The following is a 22,816-nucleotide window of genomic DNA, read 5'->3' as shown; positions in this document are numbered from 1 at the left end:
AAAAGGTTCATGACAAATGTATGGAGGGCTTATCCCAATACAAAGCACTGTGCTAGAACTTACTGACTATTGGAAAAGCTACAAAAAACCTCAAAACACTGCAAAGAAAAGGCAAGCCTGCTTCCACCTGCACTAATAGTACAGGGACATCAGATATGAAGTCTCTAGAAGCCCTTTCCTCTGTATCTAATCTGTTTATTACATGATATGTGCACCTTGCAGAGACTACAAAAGGTCCTGCTGCATATACGAGTTTTCACTAAGCCATCTCTCTTATAGCCGTCAAGTAAATGTAGACTTGTGATTACTTAGTGGGTTAGCTAGAACAGCCTAGTCCTGGAAAAACAAACACTAGGCAGCACGGAAAGTGTGGTCACGCTGTTTGCCATTACCTCGGTGTTGGAATAGTAGGTGTTCCATGACGATCGCAGGGATTCCTGACCGCCAATGTCCCACATCAAAAAATGAGTATTCTTCACAACAATTTCTTCTACATTGCTTCCGATGGTTGGAGAGGTGTGCACAACTTCACTCATTAAGCTGACAGAAGAGATGAACATAAGTTATGGAGTCTTTAACTGCGTCACCCCTCCCCTCCCTCCTAACCAGCACTTCCTGTCACCACAGAGCAAGACCGGCTTCCAGAGAATGAGCATGGCAACTGTGCGGCACCAGAGCCAATCTTATTCTATACAATGCCAATCACAGCTGGGAAGGCAAAAGACAAGCACCCTTTACCTCTGGAAAGGAGGTACAGACAAGGGTGGCTTTCATGGCAATCAGGCAATGGCAGGGTAAAGTGTAGCAACATAGGGGAATTGTGCCACCAAATACAGATTTTGGTTTGGAAAGTGTTCAGTGTAGAAATCACCAAGTGACTGCAGTGTACAGTTAGTCATAACCCACCCGCACATTGTCCTACACAGCACAAGTCTTGCTTCCCACCAGGCACACATTTTAAAATGTCACATTAAAATGTATTAGATCACTCTCTAGATCAGGGATGGGGAAGTTTGGCTCTCCAGCTGTTGCTAAACTGCACATCCCAGCATGCCCTGCAACAGTTTTACCATGGCCATATTGCAAAGCTGTTGCAATGCATGCTGGGATGTGTAGTTCAGCAACAGCTGGAGGGCCAAAGGTTCCCCATTCCTGCTCTAGATCTTCACTGCTGCTATAAGGTCAGCTTTCATGTGTGCTCTATATGGTGAGCGCTGTACAGCGTGTGTGCAGTTACTTCATGTTTTGTTTTTATTTTATGTTTTTCATAGAGGTTCTGTAAGACGAAGTGATGAGACAATCTGCATGTTCACACTTACCATACATATTACTCTACGCGTATGGTATATTTGATCAGCATTCGGTGTCGCCATGTGCATAATCGTAACACTGATGTCGACTTGACAATGTCTATGGACGGTAATTATATGTCCAACAGTATCCCTAATACAAATGTCAACTTATTACAATGCTGACGTTTCCTAAGTCAACATTAATGATGTTGATATTTTAAGTGGAAACATTGTGGGGTTTATTCAATTAGGGGCAAAGAGGGGAGAGTTTCTGTTGCAACAGTGTATAAACGCCGGAACGGCAGCAGAACTCGCACCACGATCTCGCCACACACTGAGAAAGATAGACTTACGCTGGATACACACCATAAGTATCTGTCAAAACTTTCTGGTTGGAATGAAAATCTGATTATGACTGGGAGCAAAGAGCCGGAAAACGTCCAAAAACAGTCATTCGGATAAATTGGTTAGACAAAACGGATTTAACCAATTTGCCAGAATGAGCGTTTGACGGTTTTCCAGTGTTTGGGGAGCAAATGGTTGTTTGCTATTAGCTCCCAGACATTACCAGATTTTCTGTCCAGCCAGAAACATTGGACAGATACTTATAGTGTGTATACAGCTTTAAAGTCGGTTCTATTAGCAGTAGGACAAAGCAGGTTTCTTAAAAACAAAACAGGTATTACTCATCTACAGCAGCTCAACTAAGGGATGATGGAAGCTTAAACTAGAAGTTACTTTTAAATAACTACCAATTTCACTAATACACATCAATGGGGGCGACTACATTGTTTAATAGGCGCCCTAAATTCCATCCCTCCCCCCCCCCCCCCCCCCATCACTTTAGATTGGGCGATATGCAATTTATTCGGAGCACATTGTTTTATCGCGCCCAGGAGTGCCGGATTTCGCGGCACATAACCGCTCAACCCAACTAAAGTGTGGATCATGACGAGAAAAGTCCCTTTTGGGTGCTTCTCATGCACTTCTTCTCGCAGCTTGGTGGGCTGCGGGAAGAAGTGTCGGCGCCAGCAGCATGCGCGCCCATACGGGAGCACAATTGAATTGCTGCTGACGGGCACCCATTAAACAGTTAATTCACCCCCTATGTATCGACTGACAAATGCATTTGTTTAGATTGTGAATGCTTTGGAACTTTGAGCTCCATCCTCATCGCCCTCTCCCTGTAGTATGTATGGTTGGTTTACAGAACACGTTTAACACGCATAACAAAATGTTGCCATATAAACAGATAGAAGCGGTGACAGGATGTGTTCTAGTACTGTACGTACATTTCTACAGCAGCATGATATACCCATGAAAGAATGATTTGATAATGTGGAATTTATCTCCAGTTCTGAGACGCTAAACCTTTTACATCTATATCTATAACCACCACTGGTTGTAGGTGTATTAATAGATCTTTGTTTGCATGGCTTAACAAGCCTCAACTCCTGACCTCATTGGAGAGGGGGGTGTTGGACGGGACATTTGGTGGGCCCACTGGAGAACTTAATGTATAAATATCTGTATATTTTGCAGGTTGCACATTTTAAAATGTGTACACAAAGCTGAGAGAGTGGCAGATCCACAGACTGTTTCACACATTTCTGCTTTCCACCACAGGAGGCTGTTAGTAGCCACCCAAACAGAGGAACAATTGAAAGCCAAGTCAGGCACCCAGTAGTTAATGTGCAGCTGAAAACAACTAAATTCCCCCAGAAGTATTTTACCATCATAACAGGCAGAGGCAGTCGCTGGGCGGGAGGGGGCGGCTGTGAGATACTTTTGTACCTGTGAGGGTGGGGCAGAGCCAGACATGCGGGGCGGACTAGCCCTGTGCTGGGCGTTCCCCCGCATCTCTGAGTAACTGATTGTAGCCGTGCAACGATCAACTCTGAATTAGGCCCATAGTCCCTTGCGTAAATGTTGATTGCATAAAGCCTAATTAACAGACTGTGCAAAATAAATTATCAATACTTACAACTGGTAGAGAATAGTTGTTTTTCCCGCATTATCCAGTCCCACAATGATCACCTTGTGCTCTAAAGGAACAAAAACAGCAAATGATGAATGAGTAGAACAGCACAATATTTTTAAATATATTATAACAATAAGCACGAGCTGACCAAGCTGGAGTACATGCAATGCGATATATCATTCATACAGCTGGCGTACCATATAACGCTAGGGCATCGGCTCCTGTGTACTCCAGGTATGGCTGAATAACGTCATTCACAGACAAATCCGGACGGCCCCGCAGCACGGCCAATGCAGATATATCATGTGGTTGGCTGGGCGGTTAGTCAGGTGTATGCCCAGCATAATGTGGCTGATATGCAAGACTTTACCTACACCTCCATATATTATATTTATGGTACAAATACTACTATGAACAGCAGACGATGCCAAATAGCGTTTTAAAAAAAAAATGTTTTTATTGAAAAAAAGTTACACAGAATGACACTAAAAACACAACATTAGGAGTAGATTATGATTATTAAGAATTGAGATCAGACATTTAGGGCCAGATTCAAATCACATCGCACCCGCTATCTCCTGTCTAAAGTGACGGAAGATAGAGGAGTGTTATTCAAGTGTGCCCCGTTATCGCGCTGATTACAGTCTGGTTTAGGCGCATCAACCGCCTAAACTGGACTAAAGTAATGGGTGCAATTGTGAAGAGACCCATTTAGGCGCCCAAGCGTGTCTCTTTACACGTATTTCTTTTTTTTTTTTTAAATAGAGTATTTTTATTCAACAAGGATGAAATCGTTACAGACATTTCAGTGTATACTGGGATCTACAGTTATTATCATACAATATATTCATGCACATATCCTTCTCAAACAATGTGTGTAAATACATGGAGCAGCCGATATTCGCAGGACTGTATATTGTCAATCCGCGTATACCTGATTCTCTGAAAACTGCAATCAAAATTGAAACACATACTAACATTTCTTGTTTTCTCCCCGAAATACTGCGATAGCCCCCCACCCCCCCAACTAGAAGGCCTAGTAAAGCCTACAAAACACCTGAGAACCTCCCCCCCCCAAAAAAAGGGGGAAAAACAACCAAAACACAAACAAACATGAACCATAAACAGAGCAAGCCAAAACAGCTCCATCTAGCCCAGATTCATACAGTTGTGCGAAGTGAGGTGCGCTATCCGGGTGGTCTTCAGTATGCCGACTGACGGGATCCCGGCGCACAGTATACCGGCGCCGGGATCCCGTCAGCCGGCATACAGACACTTATTCTCCCTCGTGGGGGTCCACGACCCCCCTGGAGGGAGAATAAAATAGTGTGGCGCGCGTAGCGTGGCGAGCGCAGCGAGCCCGCAAGGGGATTATTTGCGCTCGCCACACTGTCGGTAAGCCGGCGGTCGGGCTCCCGGCGCCGGTATGCTGGTCGCCGGGAGCCCGACCGCCGGCATATCATAGTGAACCCCGCTATCCCTATAGTGTGTAATACGGGAGAGAAGCCCGGCTCGTCCCACGGGACCCAGGCAGCCTAGCTGTCGTAGGGGACGTGCGGCATGTCAAATTATAAATTCTTTAGGTTCTAAATCCTAAGGGCAGGGGAAGAATATGTAGAATTAATCCAATAGGACCATATCTTCTCATGTTTAGGAAGGACATTATTTTTCATATAGATATACCTATCCTTCAGTGCTGTGTCGTTCACCAGGGCCTTAAATGCGGAACATCGTAGGGGAATGTGGGGCCATCCATGCCCGCGCAATACACACCTTGGGAAGGGCACAGATACTGCGAGCATACAAGTCCTCCCACTTAGACCCAGATTCAGGTCCTCCTACTCCCAGAATGCAAAATCCTGGAGTCAACATTCCTCTCGGTATTCCCGTACGTTCCAGAATCGACCCGACCCCAACCCAAAACGCCTGTAAGGATGGACACTCCCACATCAGGTGCCAGAATGATCCGCCAGCGGCCCCGCATTTAGGACAGGCGGCTGCGCCACCAGCCCCAAATCTGGCCAACCTGTTCGGTGTCATATATGATCTATGTAATATAAAGAGTTGGATTTGTTGGAACCGTAGTGACTTGGTGACCTGGCTCGGGTTCCCAAGCGCCACCTCCCAGTCCTCCGTATCTATGGGGCCCAGATCACGCTCCCGGCGCTCCCAGAAGGTTTGAGAGCGGGTCTGCATGAATTGTTTTTATAAGGTACGAGTAAGTGAAGGAGATCACCTTGACCCGACCCAATGAGCATAGAAAGGTCTTTATGGGGAAAGGGAGGAGCGCCGGGGGAGAATCCCCGAACTGTGATTGTAAAGCGTGCCTGAGCTGTAAAAATCTGTAGAAGTAAGAGTTTGGGAGACCAAACTCCTCCTTTAGTTGTTGAAAGGACTTAATTGTACCATTGTCATATAACTGAAATATGGAGGTTACCGAGTACGGGGCCCACACCACCCCCCCCCTCAAGAGACCCAAGTTCAGGAAGTGATGCGGAGTGCCAAAGGGGAGTATCCGGGTCCATACTATCGTACCCAAGCATACGTATCAAAGCCTGCCAGATCTTCATGGCCTGAAAAACAATGGGAGGGGACAGCCGAGAAGCGCTCCCCACCACCAGAATCTGCGCCGGAGAGAGGTCCGGGTAGTAACATCGGAGAAATGCCCAGCTCAGTCCAGCCTCCTCTCCTCCCCGCAACCAGATACTGATGTGTGCCAGCTAGGCCGCATAGTAATATATTTGGAAGTGAGGCAAGGCCAAGCCACCATCATCTTTTTGTCTAGTGAGGGTATTTAACTTTATTCTAGGTCTTTTATTGGCCCATATCAGAGATGTCAGTATACTGTTTAATTTCTTAAAGAAGGCCGGGAATATATATACAGGGGATTGCGAAAGAACATACAGTAGTTTGGGAAAAACTATCATCTTAATAAGGCTGACCCTGCCTGTCATTGTCAACGGGAGTTTACACCAAGCCCTCGACTTGCGTACAATCAGCTGTACAAGTGGGTCAAGGTTCAAGGATATGAAATCCGAAGGTTCATTAATAACCTGGATCCCAAGATATTTAAACTGGCCTGTCCAGCTTAGCGGTAGGGAAATCTTTGGGACCCGGGGAGGAGAGCCCATAATGGGCATTATAAATGATTTGGACCAGTTTATGCGGAGACCAGAGAAGCCGCCGAAGGTCTCTATGATCTGCAACACTATAGGCATATCCACACCGTAGTCGTGTAAGAAAAGTAACAGGTCGTCTGCATAAAGGGCTATTTTGTCAGTACATGGGTCCGTTTCAACTCCCCCAATGTCCGGGTGCAATCTGACCAAACAAGCCAAGGGTTCAATGGCTATGGCAAACAAGGCTGGGGAGAGGGGGCATCCCTGTCTGGTGCCCCGAGTTAAAGCAAAGGAGGAAGAAACATAGCCATTAACCAAGATCCTGGCGCGAGGGCTTTGATACAGCAATTTAATCCATCGCATAAAGTTAGGGCCGAAGCCCATACATGTCATGACCCCCACAGATACAGGCATTCGACGCTGTCGAATGCCTTAGCCGCGTCCAGTGAAACGACAACCGCATCCGAGGGGAAGTCGTGGGGAGGCTGCAAAATAGTGTAAAGCCTGCGTAAATTAATGGACGTGGATTTCCCTGGCATGAAGCCAGATTGATCCTGGTGTATTATAGATGTAATGACCAAGTTGAGCTGGACCGCAAGGATTTTTGCCAGGATCTTGGCATCAGTGGGGATAAGGGAGATCGGCCTATAGGACTCCACTAGTTTGGGATCCTTACCGGGCTTTGGCAGGACTATAATTACGGCCTCGGACATTGAGGGAGGAAGTTGATTAGTGGCAAATATGTCTGTACACATCTCATGCAGCTTGGAACCAAATAACTGTATGTATTGTTTATACAGCTCAGTGGGCATGCAATCGCTTCCCGGAGACTTTCCATAGGGAGAAGTTCCCACCGCCGCAGTCACCTCTTCCAAAGTTAAGGGCGCGTCTAGAAAATCCCTGGCCTCGGGGGAAAGCCTGGAAAGGGGTATATTGGACAGGTACAGGTCCAAGTCATCCACGGAGCACGTCGACTGAGAGTCATAGACCTCTTTAAAGTATGAAAGGAACATCTGCGCTATGTCGGGGGTATTATCTACTATGGAGCCGTCAGGGCCAGTCATCTGCACTATCGTGGTCCCCGGACGGTCGTAGTGCACCAAATGGGCCAATAAACTACCTGGCCTGTCCGCCTGCATATATATGTTGGTGGCCCTGAACAAAAGGGAGAACGCATTTTTATCTGAAAGGTGAGCTAGCCAGGCCTCCTGAGCTAATAGCCAACTTGCCTTCAGCGCAGGAGTTCCCTGAGCCAAATAGCGGGTCTCCAGATCCCTATATTCAGATTCAAGCGCTCTGTACTCTATCTTGCGGGCGGCTATTTTGCCTATCAGCATACCACGTAGATAAGCTTTGAATGCATCCCATATAACCGGTGTCGGGGCCGAGCCCGCGTTATCGGCAAAGAAATATTCCCACCTAGGCGGTAAATCCGGGCACTCTCCCAGCTGAGCCAGCCAGGACGGGTGCAACTTCCAATATGACTGTCCCCTCTGGCACTCCACATCAAAAGACAGCAGTAGGGGTGAATGGTCAGACACCCCCCGTGCCTCATAATGAACATCCGTTATGTTAGGTAGGAGCATGGGCGAGATCAGGGCCAAGTCGATTCTGGAGAAGGAGCCGTACGTACTGGAGAAACACGAGTACTGCCTAAGCATAGGGTAGCGAGCCCTCCAGACATCTACCCACTGCATACTATCTATAAAATCCGCAAACTTAGTTCGAGATATAGATTGGCCACCCCCCGCCCCTGAATCCCGAGAAGACCTCCATCTATCTAGAGAGGCATCTAACACGTTGTTAAAATCCCCTAGGCAAATAACAGGAGTTTATGGAGAGGAAGCAGTAAATGAGGCCGCCTTCTGCAGGACAAAATACGAGAATGGGGGAGGAACATAAACAGACAAGATAAAGAAATTACGGGAGTTCAGCTTGCATTCTAGAAACACAAACCTACCATGTGGGTCCGTATTTACCGTGATTAATTCAAACTGTACAGTTCTCTTTATCATGACCGACACCCCCCTGGAAGAGGAGGAGTGAGAGGAATGATACGCCCAGCCCACCCAGGGCCTGCGGAGCAACAATAGTCTTTTTCCCTCCAAGTGAATTTCACTCAGACAGATGATATCCGGGCCATTATTCTTAATCATTTGGAATACAAGTGATCGCTCTTTCTTTTTACACGCATTTCAGCTCAATACCTCCGGGGGTAGCGAGCTGAAATGAAGTGGTTGCACCCGTCGGCAGTAACATTAGAATACCGCTGGCGGGCGCAAGAGGGGCAGGAGGGGGACGGAACATTTGGATATGACCCTTAAGGTGGGTACACACTGATAGATATATCTGCTGATCAATTGATCGGCGGATATATCTATGGACGGATCGGGCAGTATGTTGAGCATACAGACATAGATATATTGGCCGTCGGCTGTGCTGCGGGCTCAACGCGATATGTCTGTGAACAACGGAGTTCACAGACATATCGCTTGTACACACTGCCTGACGGATCCGCAATATATCGGCCGTTCAACAGAACGGCCGATATATCAGCCAGTGTGTACCCACCTTAGACTGTCCTTGTTAACTAGGAAACTAAATCCAGCAAATAAAAAAAATTTCCTTTTTATCAGCCACTGTGTTCTAAGCTCTTTAAAATATAACTATTTCCTGACTGGAGGAATAATGAGCAGCAGTGGGGAGGGGAGAAAGGAGGCCATCACCAATGGCTCAGAAGAATAAATCTGCTACTGTGCTTACAGATGCGAACTCAGGACTATATACAGTGCCCAATATATGTTGGCTTATGGTTCTGCAACAGCTCTCATAATAAAGCCAGAGTCCACTCATCTCATTGAGCAGAATGGTCAAACCTCCGGGCACAGATACCCACACTTATTTCTATAGAGAACAGCAAAATGCCATATTGCGTAACCCAAAAGTGACTGGATGTACACAGACCAATTTAAATTGAAACTGTCCATTATGAGCCCAATTCTGAGGTGGGAGTAAAGCAAAAAACAAAAACAAAAAACCCCCCCCAGAGATTTATGGTAAGAACTTACCGTTGTTAAATCTCTTTCTGCGAGGTACACTGGGCTCCACAGGGAATGACATTGGGGTGTAAAGTAGGATCTTGATCCAAGGCACCAACAGGCTCAAAGCTTTGACCTTCTTCCCAGAATGCGTAGCGCCGCCTCCTTTATAACCCGGCGTCCGTGCACAGGAGCTCAGTTTTTGATAACCAGTCCAACGCAATAGCAGGCAAAAGACGACAACTGTTAGTAGCCACATACACTACATTCTCACGACAGGAGGAAGTGTCAGCGGCTAATGCCATACCAACCCAAAGAAGCGAAGTGCGTCAGGTAGGGCGCCCTGTGGAGCCCAGTGTACCTGGCAGCAGAAAACGAGATTTATGGTAAGAACTTACTGTTGTTAAATCTCGTTTTCTGCTGCCAGGTACACTGGGCTCCACAGGGCACCCACCCTGACGCACTTAGCTTCTTTGGGTTGGTATGGCATTAGCCACTGACACTTTCTCCTGTCGTGAGAATGGTGTGTCAGCGGCTAATGCCAAACCAACCTAAAGAAGCTAAATGCGTCAGGGTGGGTGCTCTGTGGAGCCAAGTGTACCTAGCAGCAGAAAACGAGATTTAACAACAGTAAGTTCTTACCATAAATCTCGTTTTCTGCTGCGGGGTACACTGGGCTCCACAGGGAATGACATTGGGGATGTCCTAAAGCAGTTCCTTATGGGAGGGGATGCACTGTAGCGGGCACAAGAACCCCAGGTACGGTTGTCCAGGTACGGTAGGATCCTGACCCCTTGATGGCGGAGTACAGCCGTCATTACCACCATGACCTTGGTGAAGACTCGCGGAGCTGTGGTCAAACCAAAAGGTAATGCCCGAAATTGGTAATGGAGGTTGCCAACCGCAAACCTCAGGTACTGCTGATGCAACACTGCAATGGGAATATGCAGGTAAGCATCCTGTATGTCCAGGGAGACCATATAATCCCCAGGTTCCAAGGCCAGAACAATAGAGCGAAGAGTTTCCATACGAAACTTGGAGACCCTCACAAATTTGTTCAAGAACTTGTGGTTGAGAATGGGCTGAGGTCTGGGTACGACTTCCCGTACCCAGACCTCGGCAGTGGTCCTCAACCATTCCTGGGTATACCCTAGAAGTCGGCCCCTCACCCTGGGATCCCCCAGAGGGAGGCCCGTCCCGTCATGCGGCAGGCTTGTCAGTTTTGGAAGCAGGCTGACGGGCAGCCCAGGCCCGTTTGGGTTTGGGCTTATTGGGTTTGGAAGTGCGAACCTGTTTCAGATACGCCTGACCTTTTGCTTTCACTGAAGGACGAAAGGAGCGAAATGGAGTACTCTTAGCCTTTGGCACCGAAGGAGCAGTACTAGGTAGACATGCTGTTTTAGCAAAAGCTAAATCAGCCACTATCTTGTTGAGGTCTTCTCCAAAAAGAATGTCTCCCTTAAAAGGGAGTAGCTCCAGGGTTTTCTTAGAGTCCAGATCCACAGACCAGGAACGGAACCAGAGAATCCGGCGAGCCAAAATGGACGTAGTAGAAGCCTTGGCCGCCAGAATACCGGCATCAGAAACCGCGTCCTTAATGTAAAGAGAAGCTGTAATAATATAAGACTGACATTTTCTAGCATGATCAGAAGCGTTGGAAGGCCACTCCGCTTCCAGCTCCTAAGCCCACGCGTCAACAGCCTCTACAGCCCATGTCGCTGCAATAGTGGGCCTATGCGCAGCACCAGTAAGGGTGCAAATTGCCTTTAAACAACCTTCCACACGCTTATCCGTCGGTTCTTTCAGAGACGTGACGGTAGTTACCGGCAGAGCTGAGGATACCACCAGCCGCGCCACCTGCGAATCCACTGGCGGGGGTGTTTCCCAATATTCACTTAGCTCTGCTGCAAGAGGGTAGTGAGCCAGCATCTTCTTGTGAGGCGTAAATTTCTTTCCTGGATTTTCCCAGGACTCCTGACGTATGTCAACTAAATGGTCCGAATGAGGTAACACTTGTTTAACCACTTTCTGACGTTTAAACCTGTCCGGTTTCTTAGGGGCAGCATCAGGCTCTGGGTCATCAGTAATTTGAAGAATGGTCCTGATAGCCTCCAACAAGTCAGGAACATCCACCTGTGAAACAGATCCCCATCAGAAGCGTCGGGATCAGAATCTGTGGGGTCAGTATAAACTCCATCCTCATCAGACAAGGAGTCTGGGACGTTGGTGGATTGTGAGGAAGTAATGGCCCGCTTAGAAGACCCCTTGGTCTTAGGCGGGCGAGGGTTAGACTTCTGAGTAGTCAGTGATTGGTTCAATTGCTGTAACTGAGCAGACAGTTGATCTGCCCATGGTGGGTTAACTGCGGGGACTATAAGCAGTTGTACCGGCACAGGAGGTCCATAGGGGGCGTTAGTCTAGTTACCAGCGTATTCAATAGCGTGGAGAAGGTAGCCCAAGGTTGGTCATTTTGAACCCCCGTCCCACTTAGGGGTAAGGATCCCCCAGAACCTGAACCCTCAGCTGCTAGGTTTTCCTCAAATGTGTCTGCAGCGTCACCACCACACAATATGGGATCAGCACCAGCACCATTGCCCTTTGTAGCCGACATATCCGAAAGCTCAATGCAAGGCAACACAGTACAATATCAGCAGCACAATACCGGACAAGAACTCCTTGTGTAGTGTATCAACACAAACAGGGAATTCAAGAGGTATATCATGACTAAAAATCACAGAAAAAATAAGATTTTAAACCTACCGGTAAAATCTTTTTCTCCTAGTTCGTAGAGGATGCTGGGGACTCCGTAAGGACCATGGGGCATAGACGGGCTCCGCAGGAGACATGGGCACTCTAAAGACTTTAGATGGGTGTGCACTGGCTCCTCCCTCTATGCCCCTCCTCTAGACCTCAGTTAGAGAACCGTGGCCAGAGGAGACGGACAGTACGAGGAAAGGATTTTTGTTAATCTAAGGGCAAGATACATACCAGCCCACACCATCCACACCGTACAACTTGGAACATACGAACCAGTTAACAGTATGAAACAAAACAGCATCAGTCTGAGACTGATCAAAACTGTAACCCCTTACGTAAGCAATAACAATAACAATAACTATATACAAGTCTTGCAGAATTTTGTCCGCACTGGGACGGGCGCCCAGCATCATCTACGGACTAGGAGAAAAAGATTTACCGGTAGGTTTAAAATCTTATTTTCTTTTACGTCCTAGAGGATGCTGGGGACTCCGTAAGGACAATGGGGATTATACCAAAGCTCCAGACCGGGCGGGAGAGTGTGGATGACTCTGCAGCACCGATTGAGCAAACATAAGGTCCTCCTCAGCCAAGGTATCAAACTTGTAGAATTTAGCAAAAGTGTTTGAACCCGACCAAGTCGCCGCTCGGCAAAGCTGTAATGCCGAGACGCCTCGGGCAGCCGCCCAAGAAGAGCCCACCTTCCTAGTGGAATGGGCCTTTACCGAATTTGGTAACGGCAATCCAGCCATAGAATGAGCCTGCTGAATCGTGTTACAGATCCAGCGAGCAATAGTCTGTTTAGAAGCAGGAGCGACATGCTTGTTGGCTGCATACAGGACAAGCAGTGCCTCTGTTTTCCTAACCCTAGCCGTCCTGGCTGCATAAATCTTTAAGGCCCTGACTACATCAAGGGACTTGGAATCCTCCAAGTCACCCGTAGCCACAGGCACCACGATAGGTTGGTTCATATGAAAAGATGAAACCACCTTAGGCAAAAATTGAGGACGAGTCCTTAATTCTGCTCTATCCACATGGACAATCAGATAGGGGCTCTTGTGAGACAAAGCCGCCAATTCGGACACCCGCCGTGCAGATGCCATGGCCAACAACATGACCACCTTCCAAGTGAGAAATTTAAAATCTACGGTTTGAAGAGGCTCAAACCAGTGAGATTTTAGGAACTGTAACACCACGTTAAGGTCCCAAGAAGGAGGCTGAATGTGCAGCACTCCCTTTACAAAAGTCTGGACTTCAGGGAGAGAAGCCAATTCCTTCTGAAAGAAAATTGATCGGGCCGAAATCTGTACCTTAATGGAGCCTAACTTTAGGCCCATATCCACTCCTGTCTGCAGAAAGTGGAGAAAACGGCCCAGATGGAAATCTTCAGCAGGAGCATTCTTGGCTTCACACCAAAATACATACTTCCTGCAGATGCGGTGATAATGTTTCGCCGTCACCTCCTTCCTAGCCTTAATCAGAGTAGGGATAACTTCCTCCGGAATACCTTTTCCCGCTAGGATTTTGTGGTCAAACGTGACCGCGGTAAGTCTTGGAACACGCAGGGTCCCTGCTGCAATAGGTCTTCCCTGAGAGGAAGAGGCCACGGATCTTCTGTGAGCATTTCCTGAAGATCTGAATACCAGGCCCTTCGAGGCCAATCCGGAACAATGAGTATTGTCTGCACTCTTCTTCGTCTTAGGATCCTCAGTATTTTTGAGATGAGCGGAAGAGGAGGGGACACATAGACCGACTGAAACACCCATGGTGTCACCAGGGCGTCCACCGCTACTGCCTGAGGGTCCCTCGACCTGGCACAACACCTCCGAAGCTTCTAGTTGAGGCGTGACGCCATCATGTCTATTTCTGGAAGTCCCCACTGACTTGTTATCTCTGCAAAAACTTCTTGATGAAGTCCCCACTCTCCTGGATGGAGATCGTGTCTGCTGAGGAAGTCTGCTTCCCAGTTGTCCACTCCCGGAATGAAGACTGCTGACAGAGCGCTTGCGTGATTTTCCGCCCAGCGAAGAATCCTGGTGGCTTCCGCCATTGCCACTCTGCTCCTTGTCCCACCTTGGCGGTTTACATGAGCCACAGCTGTGACGTTGTCTGATTGAATCAGAACCGGTAGGTCGCGAAGAAGAGTCTCCGCTTGTCGTAGGCCGTTGTATATGGCCCTCAATTCCAGTATGTTGATGTGTAGACAAGCCTCCTGGCTTGACCATAGTCCCTGAAAATTTCTTCCTTGTGTGACTGCTCCCCATCCTCGGAGGCTCGCGTCCGTGGTCACCAGAACCCAGTCTTGGCTGCCGAACCTGCGACCTTCGAGAAGGTGAGCACTCTGCAGCCACCACAGGAGAGACACCCTGGCCCTGGGGGACATGTTTATTTTCTGATGTATCTGTAGATGGGACCCCGACCACTTGTCCAGAAGGTCCCACTGAAACGTCCTCGCATGAAACCTGCCGAAGGGGATGGCCTCGTAGGTCGCCACCATTTTTCCCAGTACTCGAGTGCATTGATGGACTGACACTTTTTTCGGTTTTAACAGGTCTCTGACCATGTTCTGGAGTTCCTGGGCTTTTTCCATCGGGAGAAAAACCCTCTTTTGTTCTGTGTCCAGAATCATGCCTAAGAAAGATAGCCGAGTCGTTGGAATCAACTGCGACTTCGGTAGATTTAGAATCCAGCCATGCTGCTGCAGCACTCTCAGGGAGAGTGACACGCTTTTCTGCAATTGATCTCTCGATCTCGCTTTTATCAGGAGATCGTCCAAGTACGGGATAATTGTGACTCTCTGCCTGCGCAGGAGCACCATCATTTCCACCATTACCTTGGTAAAAATCCTCGGGGCCGTGGAAAGCCCAAACGGCAACGTTTGAAACTGGTAATGACAGTCCTGTACAGCGAATCTCAGGTGTGCCTGATGAGGGGGATATATGGGGACATGAAGGTATGCATCCTTTATGTCTAGTGACAGCATAAAATCCCCCCCTCCTCCAGGCTGGAGATAACTGCCCGGAGCGATTCCATCTTGAATTTGAACTTTTTCAAGTACAGGTTTAGGGATTTTAGATATAGAATGGGTCTGACCGAGCCATCCGGTTTCGGGACCACAAACAGGGTTGAATAGTTCCCCTTCCCCTGTTAAACTAGGGGCACCTTGACAATTACTGGTAAAGCAGATTTGAAAAATCGGCAAGGAGGCACGTCTTCGAATTCCAGCTTGTAGCCTTGGGATACAATCTCCATCGCCCAAGGATCCACGTCTGACTGAACCCAGACCTGGCTGAAGAGTCGAAGACGTGCCCCCACCGGCGCGGACTCAGTCAGTGGAGCCCCAGCGTCATGCGGTGGATTTAGTAGAAGCCGGGGAGGACTTCTGCTCCTGGGAACTAGCCGTAGCAGGCATTCTTTTCCCTTTACCCTTACCTATGGCGAGAAAGGAAGAGCCCCGACCTCTTCTGGACTTATGCGACCGAAAGGACTGCATCTGATATTGCGGTGTTTTCTTTTGCTGTGGGGGAACATAAAGGTAGATTTACCCGCGGTAGCTGTGGAAACCAGGTCGGCGAGACCTTCCCCAAACAAAACCTCACCCTTGTAAAGCAAAACTTCCATATGTCTCTTTGAGTCGGCATCACCCGTCAATCCACAGGGCTCGCCTAGCAGAAATCGCCATGGCGTTGGCTCTTGAACCTAACAGCCCAACGTCCCTGGAAGAGTCTCATATATAAGACTGCGTCTTTAATATGACCTAAGATCAATAAAATGCTATCCCTATCTAGGGTATCAATGTCAGATGACAAGGTATCTGCCCAAGCTGCTACAGTGCTACAAACCCAAGCCGACGCTATTGCCGGTCTGAGCAAGGCACCCGTATGTGCATAAATTGAATTTAGGGTAGTTTCCTGTCTGCGATCAGCAGGATCCTTGAGGGCTGTCGTATCTGGAGATGGTAGCGCCACCTTTTTGGACACACGCGTTAAAGCCTTGTCCACCTTGGGCGAGGATTCCCACCGTAACCTGTCCTGTGCAGGGAAAGGATACGCCATAAGAATTCTCTTGGGAATCTGCAGTTTCTTGTCTGGAGTTTCCCAAGCCTTTTCAAATAACGCGTTCAGCTCATGAGATGGGGGAAAGGTTACCTCAGGTTTCTTTTCCTTAAACATGCGCACCCTCGTGTCAGGGACTGAGGGGTCATCTGTGATATGCAAAACATCTTTTATTGAAATAATCATATAATGAATACTTTTGGCCACCCTTGGGTGTAACCTCGCATCATCGTAGTCGACGCTGGAGTCAGAATCCGTGTCGGTATCAGTGTCTGCTACTTTGGGACAGGGGACGTTTCTGAGACCCTGGAGGGCCCTGTGATACAGCCAAAGCCATGGCTTGACTCCCTGACTTTTCTCTGGACTCTGCTTTGTCCATTCTCTTATGTAATAAAGACACATTTGCATTTAAAACATTCCACATATCCAGCCAATCAGGAGTCGGCGTTGCCGACGGAGACACCACAATCATCTGCTCCACCTCCTCCTTAGATGAGCCTTCCGCTTCAGACATGCCGACACACACGTACCGACACCCCCACACACTCAGGGATATATAATAAATATGGAGACAGTCCCCCAATAAGGCCCTTTGGAGAGACACAGAGAGAGTATGCCAGCACACACCCAGCGCCACCGGATACTGGAATAAAATCCCAGTCAGTACAGCGCTTTTATAATATATACTCACTGCGCCAAATAAATGTGCCCCCCCCCTCTTTTTTGCCCTCTGTATGTGTTCAGCAGGGGAGAGTCCGGGGAGCCAGCTTCTCTGCAGCGTGCTGTGGAGAAAATGCCGCTGGTTAGTGCTGAGGGACCAAGCTCCGCCCCCTCCCCGGCGGGCTTCGATCCCGCTCAAATCTTTATACTGGCGGGTTTTTTTGCCATATACTGCCTCCGCAGTATATATCTCTGCCAGTGTCCCTAAAAGGTTAATAATTGCTGCCCAGGGCGCCCCCCCTGCGCCCTGCACCCATACAGTGCAGCCAGAGTGTGTGTGTGTGTGTGTGTGTGTGTGTGTGTTGGGAGCAATGGCGCGCAGCATTACCTCATAGAAGATCCTAAGTCTTCTGCCGCCTTTGAAGTCTTCTTTCTTCTCATACTCACCCGGCTTCTATCTTCCGGCTCTGTGAGGAGGACGACGGCGTGGCTCCGGAACGAACGGCGAGGGTGAGACCTGCGTTCCGACCCTCTGGAGCTAATGGTGTCCAGTATCCTAAGAAGCAGAGCCCATCATTGAAGTAGGTCTGCTTCTCTCTCCTCAGTCCCACGATGCAGGGAGCCTGTTGCTAGCAGTGCTCCCTGAAAATAAAAAACCTAACAAAAGTCTTTTACAGAGAAACTCACTAGAGCTCCCCTGCAGTGCACCCAGTCTCCTCTGGGCACAGGATCTAACTGAGGTCTGGAGGAGGGGCATAGAGGGAGGAGCCAGTGCACACCCATCTAAAGTCTTTAGAGTGCCCATGTCTCCTGCGGAGCCCGTCTATAGCCCATGGTCCTTACGGAGTCTCCAGCATCCTCTAGGACGTAAGAGAAATACACACTGAGTATATCCTGTGAACTACCTGTATTAAATGATAAACCTGACACACTTAGCCCCCTCAGGTTATAGAATATAGGGATAGCAATCTGAGTGAGGTACACGAAATGGAGGTCACACAGCAGCTACATGCACACACACACAGTCACATTGTACGATGCAGAAATTATGACATGCAATAAAACTGCACTGGACTAGCAATACAGAGTAGTACTATGTATAGCTAGCTATACACTCAATAGATATAACAATGCACAGTAAAGACTTGATGTATATCACAGGGTACTTGTACTATAGAACCCTGACTAAATGCACTCTTTCTTAACTAACACTGTCAGCAGACATGTAGATTACTTAAGTGTCCTGTAAAATGCACAGCGCTGACAGGCAGGCGGCTTTACAGAGGAGGATTTGCCCAAACAGTCCCAGGATCAGCTCAGCTTGTCCTAATGGCGCCCAAACGCTGACAGGGAGTGAGGGAGAGAGAGAGAGATATGCAGCTCCAGGGCGGGAACATTTACTCTAAATGGCGCCCTGGAGCTGGGGCTACAGGTCAAAGCCTTATCCCCCTACTGGACTTCACCACCGGGTACTGTGGGCTTATATAAATGGTTTATGAGAGAAAACCGACCTGTGCCCTTGCCCTGGTAGTCTAGTGGGGTCCCTGTACTACCAGTGTCCACGCCAGATCGCGCGGCCCGCCTCCCACCGGCAACGTGGGATCACGATTTACAGCTGGTCTCGCCGAGGGGACACACTTACCTCCTCCCTGAGTGCGGCCACGCGATCCAGGAGAACAGCGGTCGTGTGTGTGACTAACAGGAAGAAAACCGGAGCCTCCGCTGTAAGTACCCGCCAACCAGGGTGCGGGATTATACAGCACCGCTGGGGGAGGTGATGGAGCTGCAGCAGATGTCGTCTGACTGACATCTAACACAAACAGTGCCTCTGCTGCAGCCCTTGAAGTCTTAATTTTTCTTTTAAAAGCTTCTACTCAGGGCTGCTGGAGCAGCCCCCCTGTTGTATGCCTGCTTACTGCATGGCACAAACTACAAAAATGAGCTCCTGTGCACGGAGGCGGGGTTATAGAGGAGGCGGTGCTATGCATTCTGGGAAGAAGGTCAAAGCTTTGAGCTGTTGGTGCCTCGGATCAAAATCCTACTCTACACCCCAATGTCATTCCCTGTGGAGCCCAGTGTACCCCGCAGCAGAAAACGAGTTTTATGGTAATAACTTACCCTCGTTAAAACTTTCTGCGAGGTACACTGGGCTCCACAAGTCTGGACAATGGGGTGTAGAGTAGGATCTTGATCCGAGGCACCAACAGGCTCAAAGCTTTGACTGTTCCCAGAATGCACAGCACCGCCTCCTATATCACCCCGCCTCCCAGCACAGGAGCTCAGTTTAGTTAACCAGCCCAATGCAGTAGCAGGAAAAAAAGACGACAACTGTTAGTAGCCACATACACCACACTCTCACGACAAGAGAAGAGTCAGCGGCTAATGCCATATCAACCCAAAGAAGCTAAGTGCGTCAGGGTGGGCGCCTTGTGGAGCCCAGTGTACCTCGCAGAAAGAGTTTTAACAAGGGTAAGTTCTTACCATAAAACTCGTTTTCTGCTGCGGGGTACACTAGGCTCCACAAGTATGGACAATGGGGATGTCCTAAAGCAGTTCCTTATGGGAGGGGACGCACTGTAGCGGGCACAAGAACCCGGCGTCCAAAAGGAAGCATCCTGGGAAGCGGCAGTATCGAAGGCATAGAACCTTATGAACGTGTTCCCGGAGGACCACGTAGCCGCCTTGCACAATTGATCAAGGGTCGCACCACGTTGGGCCGCCCAAGAAGGTCCAACAGACCGAGTAGAATGGGCCGTAATGTGAACAGGAGCTGACAGACCAGCCTTCACATAAGCATGCGCAATCACCATTCTAATCCACCTGGCCAGGGTCTGCTTGTGAGCAGGCAAGCCACGTTTGTGAAATCCAAACAAAACAAAGAGAATCAGACTTTCGAATAGAAGCAGTTCTCTTCATATAGATACGGAGAGCCCGTACCACATCCAAAGACCGCTCTTTGGGAGACAAATCAGGAGAGACAAAAGCTGGAACCACAATCTCCTGATTAAGGTGGAACGAAGAAACCACTTTAGGTAAATATCCGGGACGAGTCCTAAGAACCAGCCCAGTCACGGTGAAAAATCAGATATTGGGGAACTACAAAGACAAGGCACCCAAATCCGACACTCTTCTAGCAGAGGCAATAGCCAGCAAGAACACCACCTTAAGGGAAAGCCACTTAAGGTCAGCTGAACCAAGAGGTTCAAATGGAAACTCCTGCAACGCCTCCAAACCACCGACAAGTCCCAAGGAGCCACAGGTGGGACATAGGGAGGTTGGATACGCAACACACCCTGAGTGAAAGTATGAACATCAGGTAAAGTCGCAATTTTTCTCTGAAACCACACCGACAAGGCAGAAATATGAACCTTGAGGGAGGCCAGACGCAGGCCTAAATCTAGGCCCTGCTGAAGAAAAGCCAAAAGTTTGGCTGTACTAAACTTGGAAGTGTCATAATGGTTAGATGCGCACCAAACAAAGTAGGAATGCCAGACCCGATGGTAAATCCGAGCAGAGGCCGGTTTCCGGGCCCGCAACAGTTTTAATGACCTCTTCAGAAAAACCCTTAGCTCTTAAGACGGAAGCTACAAGAGCCACGCCGTCAAAGACAGCCGGGCTGGGTCCTGGTAGACACAGGGGCCCTGAACGAGGAGGTCTGGGCATTGTGGAAGTAGAAGTGGACGCTCTGACGATAGACCTGCAAGGCCTAAGAACCAGTGCCGTCTGGGCCACGCCGGAGCTATGAGCAGCAGATTTCCTTTTTCTTGCTTGAACTTCCGAATTACCCTGGGCAGGAGTGACACCGGAGGGAACACGTACAGCAGCCGAAACCTCCACGGCACTGCCAGCGCATCCATGAATGCTGCTTGAGGATCCCTTGTCCTTGCTCCGAAGACCGGAACCTTGTGATTGTGTAGAGACGCCATCAGATCCACATCTGGAAGACCCCAACTTTCCACAAGGAATTGAAACACTTCTGGATGGAGGCCCCACTCGCCGGCATGCACGTCCTGACGACTGAGAAAGTCCGCTTCCCAATGCAGGACTCCCGGAATGAATATTGCCGGTAGATGGCGTTCTGCCCAACGTAGAATCCGTGAGACTTCCTTCATTGCCAAACGGCTTCGAGAGCCGCCTTGATGATTTATGTAAGCCACTGTGGTGGCGTTGTCCGACTGTACTTGAACAGGACGGGCCTGAATCAAATGCTGGGCTAGGTTCAACGCATTGAAGACCGCCCGCAATTCCAGAATGTTGATCGAGAGGAGAGATTCCTCCTTGGTCCACCGACCCTGCAAGGAGTGCTGCTCCAGCACCGCGCCCCAACCTCTTAGACTGGCATCTGTCGTCAACAGGACCCAGTTGGATATCCAGAAGGGACGGTCTCTGCACAATTGTCAGTCCTGGAGCCACCAGAGCAGCGACAGACGGACCTCCGGAGTCAAAGAGATCATGTGAGACCTGATCCGGTGAGGCAGGCCGTCCCACTTGGCTAGAATCAGCTTCTGGAGGGGGCGAGAATGGAATTGAGCATACTCCACCATGTCGAATGCTGATACCATGAGGCCCAGCACCTGCATTGCCGAATGTATCGACACTTGCGGACGAGAAAGGAAGCAACAAATCTTGTCCTGAAGTTTCAGGACTTTCTCCTGAGAGAAGAACAACCTCTGGTTGTGAGTGTCCAACAGTGCTCCCAGATGCACCATGCTATGAGCAGGGACCAGGGAGGATTTCTTCCAGTTGATGAGCCACCCTGGGCTTGTAAAAACCGGACCGTCAAATCCAAATGACGCAGGAGAAGATCTGGGGAATTTGCCAGGATTAACAAGTCATCCAGATACGGCAGTATCCTGACCCCTTGACGGCGGAGTACCACCGTCATCACCGCCATAACTTTGGTGAAGACTCGCAGAGCCGTTGTTAAACCAAAAGGTAACGTCCGAAACTGGTAATGTAGATTGCCAATAGCGAACCTCAGGTATTGTTGATGTGACACTGCTATAGGAATATGCAGGTAAGCATCCTGTATGTCCAGGGAGACCATGTAGTCCCCAGGTTCCAAGGCCAGAACTATAGAGCGAAGGGTTTCCATATGGAACTTGGAAACCTTCACAAACTTGTTCAGTGCCTTGAGGTTGAGAATGGGCCGGGAGGACCCATTCGGTTTCGGGACTAGAAACAGCAGAGAATAGTACCCCCGTCCCCTCTGCGCAAGAGGCACCTGTACTACGACTCCTGTATCCAGGAGGGTCTTTACCACCGAATGCAGAGTGTTTACCTTTGTCTGGTCCGACGGGAGGTCTGTCTGGTAAAATCGATGAGGGGGTGGGTTATTGAAGGCTATGGCGTAACCTCGAGTGACTACTTCCCGTACCCAGGCATCTGAAGTGGTCTTCAACCATTCCTGGGTATACTCTAGAAGCCTGCCCCCCACCCTGGGATCCCCCAGGGGGAGGTCCGCCCCGTCATGCGGCAGGCTTATCGGTCTTGGCTGCTGGCTGACGGGCAGCCCAGGCTCTTTTGGGCTTCGGCTTACCAGGTTTGGAAGTGCGGGCCTGCTTATGCTACGCCTGACCTTTTGCTTTACCTGAAGGACGAAAGGGGCGAAAGGACGTGCCTTTGGCCTTCCACACAGAAGGAGCTGTATTAGGCAGACAGGCAGTTTTGGCAGTAGCCAAGTCAGCCACTATCTTATTTAAGTCCTCCCCAAACAGAATATCCCCCTTGAAAGGGAGTACCTCCAGGGTTTTTCTAGAGTCCAGATCCACAGACCAGGATCTCAGCCACAATATCCTGTGAGCCAGGACTGACGTAGTAGAGGCCTTGGCTGCTAGGATACCGGCATCAGAAGCCACCTCTTTAATATAGCGAGAAGATGTGACAATATATGACAAGCATTGTCTAGCATGGT

General features: G+C 49.1%; 1 protein-coding gene across 1 annotated transcript in view; it reads right to left on the bottom strand.

Annotated features, from left to right (window-relative positions):
- The window catches only part of ARL5B (ADP ribosylation factor like GTPase 5B), a 57,278-nt gene that overhangs the window by 20,424 nt on the left and 14,038 nt on the right, over nt 1–22,816 (bottom strand). Inside the window, exons 2-3 of the mRNA XM_063921553.1 lie at nt 3,277–3,337; nt 393–540 (exon numbers count right to left, since the gene is read on the bottom strand). Of these exons, the coding sequence (XP_063777623.1) occupies nt 393–540; nt 3,277–3,337 (209 nt within the window). The remainder of the gene's footprint in view (nt 1–392; nt 541–3,276; nt 3,338–22,816) is intronic.

The sequence above is a fragment of the Pseudophryne corroboree genome, chromosome 5 (genome assembly GCF_028390025.1).
Source record: "Pseudophryne corroboree isolate aPseCor3 chromosome 5, aPseCor3.hap2, whole genome shotgun sequence".
NCBI classification, from domain to species: domain Eukaryota; kingdom Metazoa; phylum Chordata; class Amphibia; order Anura; family Myobatrachidae; genus Pseudophryne; species Pseudophryne corroboree.
This window is presented reverse-complemented; position numbering and strand designations above follow the sequence as displayed.